This window comes from Lates calcarifer, linkage group LG2, assembly GCF_001640805.2.
Source record: "Lates calcarifer isolate ASB-BC8 linkage group LG2, TLL_Latcal_v3, whole genome shotgun sequence".
NCBI lineage: Eukaryota > Metazoa > Chordata > Actinopteri > Centropomidae > Lates > Lates calcarifer.
In genome coordinates this window covers 13,618,717-13,629,657 of record NC_066834.1, presented here as the reverse complement: position 1 = coordinate 13,629,657, position 10,941 = coordinate 13,618,717, and the positions used below count along the sequence as shown (strand labels likewise).

General features: G+C 46.0%; 1 protein-coding gene across 3 annotated transcripts; it reads left to right on the top strand.

Moving 5' to 3' along the window:
* Window positions 1-269: 269 nt before the first annotated feature.
* Window positions 270-10,673, top strand: zdhhc1 (zinc finger DHHC-type containing 1). Of its 3 annotated transcripts, none has more exons than XM_051075865.1 (11): window positions 270-2,079; window positions 2,739-2,958; window positions 3,182-3,357; window positions 5,092-5,193; window positions 5,630-5,754; window positions 5,991-6,146; window positions 6,393-6,508; window positions 6,632-6,720; window positions 8,283-8,397; window positions 8,474-8,549; window positions 8,647-10,673. In XM_051075865.1, exons 2-11 carry the CDS (start codon window positions 2,740-2,742, stop codon window positions 9,141-9,143), a joined length of 1,671 nt encoding a protein of 556 aa, XP_050931822.1. In that variant the 5' UTR covers window positions 270-2,079; window position 2,739; the 3' UTR covers window positions 9,144-10,673. The 3 variants fall into 3 exon arrangements, with proteins under 3 accessions (XP_050931822.1, XP_018548444.1, XP_050931818.1); XM_018692928.2 differs by having other exon boundaries at window positions 8,644-10,673; XM_051075861.1 differs by having other exon boundaries at window positions 2,709-2,958; window positions 8,644-10,673.
* Window positions 10,674-10,941: the final 268 nt, after the last annotated feature.

Below are 10,941 nucleotides of genomic sequence, written 5' to 3'. Positions count from 1 at the left end.
AATAAATATAATTTATATGTCTGGTGTCTGGTTTCTAAAAAACAGTTCAAACCAAATCAGCTAATAAACTGTGTCACAGCAGAAATATTAAAAATACAAAACATCTTGTCCATTAAACCAATCAAGTCCTGGCTCAGAGACAGCAGAGGATCCTGGGTATAAATCAGACTGTAATGCAGCTTCCAGCCACTAGAGGCAGCACTGAGCCCAGTAAAGAATCTGAGGAAGTCCCTCAGCAGCAGGTCAGTCCTGACCACGTGACTGACGACTGCTGAAGTCTGAGTGAACATGTTGATCCTGGACAGAAGAAGTTGTCTATCTGAACGAGGATCTACTAAAGGGCGCCTTACTGCTCCCAGCGTCTCCCCGAGCCCCTGAGGAGTCTGGGTAATATCACTAATGATCACTGAATGGAAACTGAACAGACTTATTTAGCCGAGAACATCTGATCATCAACATTTACCTACAGGACAGAGGTTATACAATCAACCCCCTGTTCAAAGATCATGATCCAGATCCCGGAGTCAGCAGGTCTGTATAAGAACAGAAACTTGGGGTGAAGAGGTTAAATGCTGCATCAGTAAACTCTTCCTCTTGGTGTATCTGCCATCTGAGTGTCTGTTTCCTGAATCTTAGTAACTGTGAAAATTTACTGACTCCTGTCCTGAGCTGTGAAAACACACAGGAGGCCCTACAGGGGCCCAACTTTAAACAACAGCCTGAGTTTCAGAGCAGGAATATGTGTCTGCAGATTACATAACACAGTCCAGAGTCTGATCGAGGAGAGCCTAGCTGGAGGGGGTGTTCACAGACACACACTCTCTCTGATTTACAGTATATGGTGCAATAAAAACTGTTATTACCCCTCAGTCTTCAGGCTGCTTTAAATTCTCAGATGCAGGAACAAATCAAATCAATAAAACCAGTCTGTTCCTTTATTTCCAGTAAATCTGTTTCCATTGGGAGAATAAATCAGAGGCTCAGTGTTCAGATGTGTGTGGATATGACTGACAGCATCGACCTCCACATCACCTGCACACAACTCACAGCCACCATGTCAGTCACACACTGTCATTACAACAAATTGTGTTCACAGTCCTGCTTCGATTAAAGACTGCAAGGTCTTACAAAAAGATTTATATAAATAGGTTATTATTATTATTATTATTATTAGTAGTAGTAGTAGTAGTAGTAGTAGTATATAGTGTCTGGATGAAAGTAACTAAGTAAATGTATAGTAACACAAAACATAAATGTAGCGCCGCTGGTATAAGTACTGTGGCACGTGCCTTGTACCTGCTCCTATAAAAACAAACTGCAGCCTCTTATCTCTTGTTTCTGCGGAGTTCACTGATGCTGACCGTGGTTCTGCTTCCCCCTGCTGGACACTCCCCGGTCACACAGCTCCCTCAGTCTGAGCTGTTCTCAGATCAGTTTGAATTTATAGCTGGCGGGGGGCGGAGTCAGCTCACTGACCAATAAGGGCGGACCTGGAGCGTTACCAAGGAAACGGCGTACAGGGCTGAAGACGGTGGGCGACAGCAACAGCTAGGCTAACAGGCTAACAGGCTGGTTCGCGGACAGTTGAATCACTGGCGGCCGTTAAATATTTAAAATGATTGTCCCTTTAAAAATTAATCGGTGAGTCCCGGAGTTTAATTCACGGAACGCGCTAACAGTTCCACCGTCTGTCGGCGTCAGCTAGCTCGCATGGCAGCAACGGGGTCCAGCTGACGAGGCTAGCGGCTAGGTGTGGTGGTTAGCCCGATAAACGGTCACCAGACCGACGTGTTACCCAGATATTACCCGGTAAAGGTGTTCATGTGCTCGGTCAGTTTGAAAACAGCTCCACGGTGTCTGCAGCCGGGATGGATGTGAGTTAACGGACGGGGACGGTCTGACCCGTGTCTGTGGCTCGTCTGGACAGTGCTTGTGTATCGACTCGAGTGGAGCGGTTCTCCTCAGCGGCAGCCCGGTGATCCCGGGCCCCGGCACTGTACAGCTGCACGCCGCCGGTCAGGCCCGGACTCTGGGATGAAATGCGGCGGAGTGAAGGGCCCGTTAACCCGTGCTAACCAGGTGAGCTGTTCCAGGACTGTTCTAGGTCTAAAGTCCTGTCAGACACACACCTGTGGTTGAGATTAGATAAAACTGTTAGATTAGAGCTGTTATTGTTATGGATTAATCGATTACTGGATTATCGACCACTGATTAATAAATTATTTTATCTATAAAATGGTGATAAGTACCTGTCACAGCGACGGAAATTGTCGTATTTATGGCTTCAACTAAGAATAATTTTTATAGACTAATATGCAAATTATTTATACAGTTAGTCAGTGAATTAATTGATTGATCTATGAAATGAAGATACTGAGAAGTGATGATCATCTTCCCAGAGATTATATAAATCCTTCTTCAACAGTTAATCGATTTAGAGTTAAAAAAAATCACAAACTGTTCTAACTGCTGATATTTTTAAAGAAACTGTGTTACATATTTAGATGTCACCACAGACTCTGGGAAACTGAATTATTGATATTTAAAGTATCGTCTGTTGCAGCCTTAATGAGATATAACCCAAACTGATTAATTGATTATTAAAAACCTGCAGATAAGTTTTCAGATGAATCAGTGGCTGGTGCAGCTGTTTGTTGGTGTGATGGTGCGGAGCTGTGAACATGGTGTCTGTGGTTGTTGAGTTACAGACCCGGTCCTGACTCTGGTTCTGTGTGCAGGATGGATGTGTGCAGTAGGAACCCGAACCGCACAGCGCCAGTTGGTGAGGACGGCCCACACCGAGCCGACGTGCCGCTCTGTTCTCGGACCAACGGCTGGAGTTGGCCTCCTCACCCCTTCCAGCTGCTGGCCTGGCTGCTCTACGTCTACTTTGCTGTCACCAGCTTCGGCGTGTTCGTCCCCCTTCTGCCGCCGCACTGGATCCCTGCAGGGTACATCGTATCCTTATACTGACTCACTGCAATGGGAGAAAAATGTCAAAGAGAGAAACACTTTGAGATTTCAGTCAGAATATATTTATACATATATTAATCCTCAACCAGCAGGTGAGAGCAGAATCAGAGGTGTGGTCTGTGAGGTTTCAGGAAGCAGATGTTTGTGACTAGGATCCATCAGTCTGTTGATGTGTGTGGTCTGGTGATCTTCCTGATCTGTCCATCAGTGTACGGGCATCATGTTTGTCTGTCACCTGTGCGTCCATGTCATGGCCGTGTCCATCGACCCGGCCGACTACAACGTCAGGACGAAGAGCGACAAAGGTCCAGTCCCCGTGTTCGACCGGTCCAAACACGCCCACGTCATTGAGAACTGCCACTGCTACCTCTGCCAGGTCGACGTGTGAGTATGAGACACAACAACACACAGAGAGAAACCGCCTGAAGTAGATCTACTGTCTGACAGTCAGGTCTCCTTCAACAGATTCATATCTGAAAACTTAAATCATGAAGATAAAATACCTGGTTAGTCAATCGATGGTTCACTGTTTTAGTATTTAAATCCAAACATTTTCTGATTTGATTTTTTTTTGGATGCTTTTTCTTCAAAGACAAATCAGTTTATTGAGCATCCAGGAGTGTTTTACCTGAGCTGGTGACTGTTCCCTGCAGAGTGTTGGACAGACGTCACGTCCCAGCTGGATGTCTCTCAGTGGAGGACAGTGTCTCTGCAGACTGCAGCTCATTCACTGTTTACACACAGTAACATCCTCAGTAACCAGAGGTCTGTACTCTGATGCAGGATCTGTGGTTAGCTAGGTAACTTTAGGTGTAACTCTGGGTTTTCAGTCTTAAGGCGGTGGTTCACTTCTGAGCTGTGTAAATCTCCATGGTTGCGGATGCTGAACGGCTAACCTGTTCCGGAGCAGGTTAACTTCAGGGGATCAAATCAAACCTGTCAACAGCCCAACTACTGACCAGAGTCATCATGCCTACAGGATCCCAACAGGCACAAAACGGTTTACAATTAAGTGACAGATAATAAAGATAGATACATATTTTTATAGATCAGTGAATGGTTATACTGTTCCAGTTTCCATATGTCCACAACAGAGCTTCTAAAAAACAGAAGGAGAGTTTATCACACTAATTGATCACAGACTTAAAGTTATATCTTCATTTTGATTGAACATAGATGCTTTTATCCATGCACTGTTGAATATTTCCCATGATTATAAATGATCATTTCATTCAGATCAACCTCATCAGACATTAACTCTCTCCTCTTTCTCTGCTTTGGCAGCAGAAACAGGCTGACATTACTGTCATTTTTTATCTGCATCACTTATTTATAGTAACTCAGAATAAATTACTGTCAGACAGAAGAACAAAAACACTCTGTAAGAAGCATAAATCCTCAGCTTCACTTTATTAATCAAAAACCTCAGCTCTGTCCAGATGACGTGTTGTTGGTCAACTCTTGTACAACTCACTAAGTTCAAGGGTCACCAGAGAGCAAAGAGGCTGCAGAACGTCATTCAGAATCCTCTGGTTTTTAACAGTAATTAGAGATAGTTATCTGTACATCCATGGGCACATCACGTCACACCATACCACCATGCTGTGTGAAATCACACAGGGGAGCGGTGTTATGTCTCCTCTGTTTGGTTCAGTGTGAACCAGCGACACAATGAGGGGTCTCCTTCGTGACAGAGCAGCCGATCTGTGTTTAAAAGAGACTGTAGACTTCAGCTGTAACTCAGATTTAATTCACTGGATTCACAGCATCATGGAGGAGAAGAGGAGGTGTTGAAAAATACAATATGTAGTAGTTTTGTGCAAAGCAAGGCGGTAGAAGGAACTGCAGACTGCGACATGTTCTCCATGTTTAATGCAGCACAGTTTCTCTACGTGGTTTAAATAATGAAAGCACTCAGTGATGTGAATCAGTCTGATGGATCTGATCCAGGTCAGTGGGCTGGTTTCTCTCAGGAGGCCCCAGAGAACTGGGTCACAGGACCTGTAGGCTGCTTACATTATCCAGTCCTTAATACTGCGATACCCATGAGCCTCAGCTGCTGTGGATGGATTCAGACAGTGGTAGTAAATAAAATAAATGTCTCTTGTGCTGTTTCAGGGGCCCGAAGTCAAAGCACTGCAGTGCCTGTAACAAGTGTGTTGCCAACTTCGACCATCACTGTCGCTGGCTCAACAACTGTGTGGGGAGCAGGAACTACAAGTGAGTCTGTCTCTGCTCCTGAGTCCAACAAAACATGTTGTTGTTGTTTGCAGCTTGATGTAATCATCACTGAGAACAGAGTTCTGTGTTTTATCCACTTCTACCTACAGGATTCTGGCAGGGACAAAAGACTTTACACATATGTATTGTTATCAGTCAGTTTACAAAGGGAGAGTTTATGGCTTAAACACATAATGACAATTAAATCTGTGTTTTAATAAAGTTTTCCTTCCATCAAATAAAAATAACCAACTCACTTCATGAGCTTCACTGTTTATCTGCATCATGAGCAGCTTGAGAGTAAATGAACCAGGATCCAGGATCAGAGTCAGACTGGGAGCCCAGAGAACCAGACTGAGACCAGATCATCTCATGATACAGGCTCCTCAGTGCAGTACTCAGTACTCAGCTGTACTGTATCGTGTGTACCCTGCAGGTTGTTCCTCCACAGTGTGGTCTCTGCTCTGGTGGGCGTCTGTCTGGTTCTGGTCGTCGCCTCCTACATCTTCATTGAGTTCTTTCTGGATCCATCCAAACTCCGCACTGACAAACACTTCCTGGGTGAGATCTGACCTCTCGCCTTGGTCTGAAGTCTGAACGAACACATACTTTGTTTGATTTGATTTGAATGTAACAAAGAAACAGTGAAATGCTTCATCCTGATCATCTGATCAATATTGTCCTCTTCCAACGTTATCGATCAGCTCTGTTTACTGATAGATCAACTAAAGTCTACATGAGGACTCCCAGAGTTCCTTTCAGCAGAGCTCACCTGTTTGTCTGTGTGTGTCCTGCAGTGAGGAATGAGACAGGTGTGTGGTTCATCTTCCTGCCCGTGGCTCCGATCAGATCAGCAGCAGCTGTAATTCCTGGTCTGGCTGCTGTCACCATCGCTCTGGGTCTGCTGTCGTCAGTGCTGCTCTGTCACCTGCTCTGCTTCCACATCTACCTGAGTATGACCCAACGCACATCTGTCTGTCTGTGTGTTCACCTGTCTTTGTGTTCACCTGTCTGTCTGCTCACTTGTGTGTCTGTCTACTCACCTGTCTGCTCACCTATCTGTTCACCTGTCTGTCTTTGTGTTCACCTATCTGTCTACTCACCTGTCTCTCTGCTCACCTGTCTGTCTGTCTTCTCACCTGTCTGTTTGCTCACCTGTCTGTTCACCTATCTCTCTGCTCACCTGTCTGTCTGCACAGTGTGGAACAGACTCAGTACCTATGAGTACATTGTGCGGCAGCGTCATCGTCAGGACCACAGAGACTCAAGGAAACCAGGACCAGTGAAGGAGACAGCCGCCCCCTCAGTCGTCAAGGTAACCTTCCCTGACACTAGTGGGAGGGTGGGGGTGTGTGTGGTGAGGGTATGGTGGGTGGAGGGGGTAGGGGTGGGGGTATTCCTGGTCCTGAGTGTCTGTCCTCTGCTGCCTCCCCCTCAGGATGTGAACTACTCAGGGACCCTGGGCTACACCAACCCTCAGCTGGACGTGGAGGAACCTACCACTGTGTCTGTGCGAGCAGAGGCAGAGTAAGTCTTTCATTCCCCACCCCCCCACCCCCAACACACACACACACACACACACACACACACCCCATCACTCTGGTCCTGGTGGTCTAACCCTGTGAACGCACCTTGTTAAACCTGCATTAAATCCAGATCCTCTCAGACCCTGTTGTCTGTGTGTGAAACAGCAGAGGTCCCGGTTCAAGCCCACGGCCAGCTGTGATTGGCCGAGGCCGGCCGACCGGGTCCCGACACGTCTCAGTAAACAGCCGCTAACAGTCATTTCATAACCCGGCAAGGCTGGACCTCAGTCACCATGGACACCGTTTTCTTTGCAGTAAACAAAGTGTACAAATGAAATTCTTTGGCCGTGACTTCCAGGAAGCAAACAAAGTGTGTATTGTGTGTGTGTGAGCTGTGGGCGGAGGAGCTGTGTGTATTAGTCTAACAGAAGGTCTTCATAAATAACTCTGCTGAACCTCGGCTGCTGCCAGTGACGGAGCAAACTTTATTTATACTGCAGCTCTCACAGGCTACAACAGGAGGGGGAGGAGAGGGAGGAGAGGGAGGAGAGGGGAGACAAAGAAAAAGACAAAGAAAACAAACAGAGGCTCATTTAGTTCTGGTTCCAGTCAGTTCTGTTTGTTTCAGTAACAATCAGAAAAGCTGCAGATCAAAAAAACTACATCTACCATGTGTCACCTACACTCCAACCTCTCACCAAGTACCAGATAACTGGAGCTGCATAAAAACACAGATTTCACCACTGATTGCATTTTTATCTGAATGATCTAAACTCTTCAGAGAACATGATCATCTGAGCCAAATGTTCTGTGGTGAAATCAAGACAACCTATCACACGGCAGCATTAACATGACATCAGCCAGTCAGGCAGCAGCTACACGTCAAAGTACACACCCATTTCCTGACCTACGGGTGTTAAAGAAAGATGTGGACGAGTCAGAAACATGAGTGGAACCAGAGAGGGGCACAAAAATCAGAGTGAAGAACTCACATTATCCTCCGAACAGGAACCCATTGACAGGAAAGGTCAAAGGTCACAGCACATAGATTTCTTTTTTTAATTAAAAGAGACAAAGCCCAGATTAAGACAGCCTGAAAAACATGTGCAAGTGTATGAAGGTGTATTAACATGTAGAGAGACAGAGCTTTTGCAGTGACACACTCATGGTGCATCATGTTGATTATCAGCTGTAAAACTACCCCCCTATCTCTCTGTCACAGTAAACAGAAGGAAAACTGATGCATGATAGATGTCCTGTGAACCATCTACACATTAATTATAATTTTTTAACATAACAGTTCACTGTTCACAGCTGCAGGAGATCACCATGTGACTGACACATGGAGAAGAGGGGCAGCTGCTGTTTGCAGATGTTTGCTGCTGTTTGCTGCTCCTCAGTGTGTTGTCGTGTTGTGTGGCGCGCTCTTTCCTCCCTGTGCAGTTTGAACACAACTGTGTTAGACCACATGATGATCTGTACACAGCAAAACATCTGTGTGTGTCATGATGACATAAAAAGTGTGTGTGTATGTTTACCTGTGTGTGTCTGTGTGTGTGTCAGGTTCCTGGCTAACGGCAGAGTGAGGAGTGTGTCCAGTCCTGTGATGGAGGAAGAAGCTCCACCCACCATCTCTACAGAGCTGAAAGCAACAGCACACACACACCGACGCACACAGGTACACACACAGAAGCACACAGGTACACACACACACAGTGAGGCTGAATCCCATTCATGTTTTTGTGATTTGACAGAAAAAGAAGAAGAAAGTCCGTAAAGTTCCAGCAGAGGTGACCAGAGAGCGCTGCCCAAGTACAGCCCCACCCCCAGGTACAAACACACACACATATACATACGATTCAAACAGTTTGAATCTGAATAAACTGTACTTTCCCCTGACAGTTGTGTTGTTCTTCTTGTCCAGCAGAGCCCAGCAGTGTCTCCTCTGTGTCCCTCAGTCAGAGACTACCTTTCCCAGCATTCCCCCTGAGGGCCTCCCTGCCCCCCCTTGCCCTGGCTGCAGGCCCCGTCCAAGCCGCTGCCCCCCCTGCAGAGTACCACTCAGACTCTGCAGAGTCTCTGGAGGAGATCCCGGTGGCGTTGGCCAAACTGGGCTCTTCATCCTCTGCCACCGCTGGAGACACTTCAGCATCCTCCCACAGGGCTGTCCCTGTGTTCCCCCTGCCCTCCCCCCAGCCCAGGACTAAGAGGAAGGCCTCCTCCCGCACAAATAAGAGTACGGTGGAGCTGAGGTTTGAGATGGCCTCCACCCAGCCTCCCACCGTGTTTGTCAGCCGGGCCAGTGGAGAGGTCGCTGAGAACGGTCTTAGTCTGGGCAGGAAGCAGACCGGCTCCAGACCCGGGTCCAGACCGGCGTCTCGGGCATCTCTGGGCTCAGGTGCTGCTTCCTGGATGGAGCGATGACCTGAGCAGACTGAAACAATCACCTGCTCTCTGCAGCCTCGCACAACTCTCTCTATTCGCTGACTTTTATTTTGAAAGATTTTTATCTCTATTGATTAATTATGAGTCAACTTTTATTTTGATGCCAAAGGTCAGATCCTGTCTGTGCACAATCTTTATAATGAAGGACGTTTGTTACTGGACCTGTGAACCGTACTGAGCTGCTCAGTGTGTTTGTGGATGTTTGTCTCTGTTCCTGTGGAGACATCATGGACGTCACCTCCCTCCCCCTCTCCCCTCTTCCTCTCCTTCCCTCCCCCCTCCATCATAAACTCATGAGACCCCATTGCTCCCTTTTGTTTTTACTGTTTCCCAGTTAACAGCTCCTCCGCTGCATCTCCTGGTCTCCATGGTAACCCAGGACCAGAGGAACGGAGGGGCTAGTAGAGCGCTGATATCACTTCCTGTTCACACGTCACACACACACAAACACACACACCATTCAGAGATTCAGAGTGTCTGCAGCAAGTAATGATCCAGTAGATTAAACTAAATTATTAAATTATTAAAAGTCATGACTCAGTAGAACTCACTAGAATTTATTTATAGACATGTCTATTTCAAAAAGCTTTTTCACTGCATTTTTCAGACACTTTTATTTCAGTTTTCAGCCATTCAGACACCTTCTTTGACTCTCTGACAGTTGGATGTTGGCTGGGTCCCGGCCAATGAAAACACTCAGAACAGGAACGGTCAATAATTGCTTTTACACTTTGTGTTTTCTACAGATTAAATGTTGAGTTTTAGAGGGGCTGGTGAGTGTTGTTTCCTTCAGACACAGCCAGGCAGCTGTAAAAAATAAACTAAGCTAGCTGTTTCCCCCCGTTATGCTAAGCCGACAGCTGTTTCCCTCTGTCTTTCAGTCATTATGCTAAGCTAAGCTAACTGTTTCCCTGTGTTTCCAGTCATTATGCCAAGCTAGCCAGCTGTTTCTCTGTGTTTCCAGATATTATACCAAGCTAAACTAACAGTTTCTCTCTGTTTCCAGTCATTATGCTAAGCTAAGCTAACCAGCTGAGTGGTCTCAGTCTGAACACCTGTCTGTCAGAGAGGAGGAGGAGGATTTACCTGGATGTCTGAGCAGCAGGATGTTTCAACTGATTGTTTGACAACTGATGAGTTTCTTATATATTTGTATCCAGATGTTGGTTCTGATCCTTCCTGCAGGCTGAGCCACAGATGTTAAATTCATCTGATGCGTATGGATTTTAGTTTTTGTGTCATGTCTTTGACATCAAGATTCAGGTTTTAAAACAAACACAGAGTTTATTTTCAGTTTGAAGTTACAGGAGTCCTGACGTTACTGTGAACATCTTCATGAAACCAGTTCACCTCAGTCCAACTCCTGATCACCTGTCAGCTCAGGTCAGTGACCCCTGCCTGCAAGAAGGTTCAATCACAGCAGCAGATTTTTCAACAGCAGAAGAAGCTGCAGAGATAATGTTCAGATGTTAAAGAGAGACAATAAATAAATAAATGATTTTTATTACAGAGAGTTTCTGTCTGATAAAGCTGAGAGAAAACTCTTTTCTGACAGTGTGTGGATTGTTCTTTTTCTTTTATCATCAGAGGCTTCTCATGTTATTCTGAGCTGCAGTGATGGAAGCACCAGCTTTATTATTTGTCACTTTATTATAAACTCTTTTGTCCCTCTCAGGCTCCCATAGGAAGGATTACTGTTTACACTGATTTGATTGGTCAGTGGCGGATGAAACCCTGGTCTCAGCTGCTCAGAGCTTCTGAGCTGTGATGGTCGACT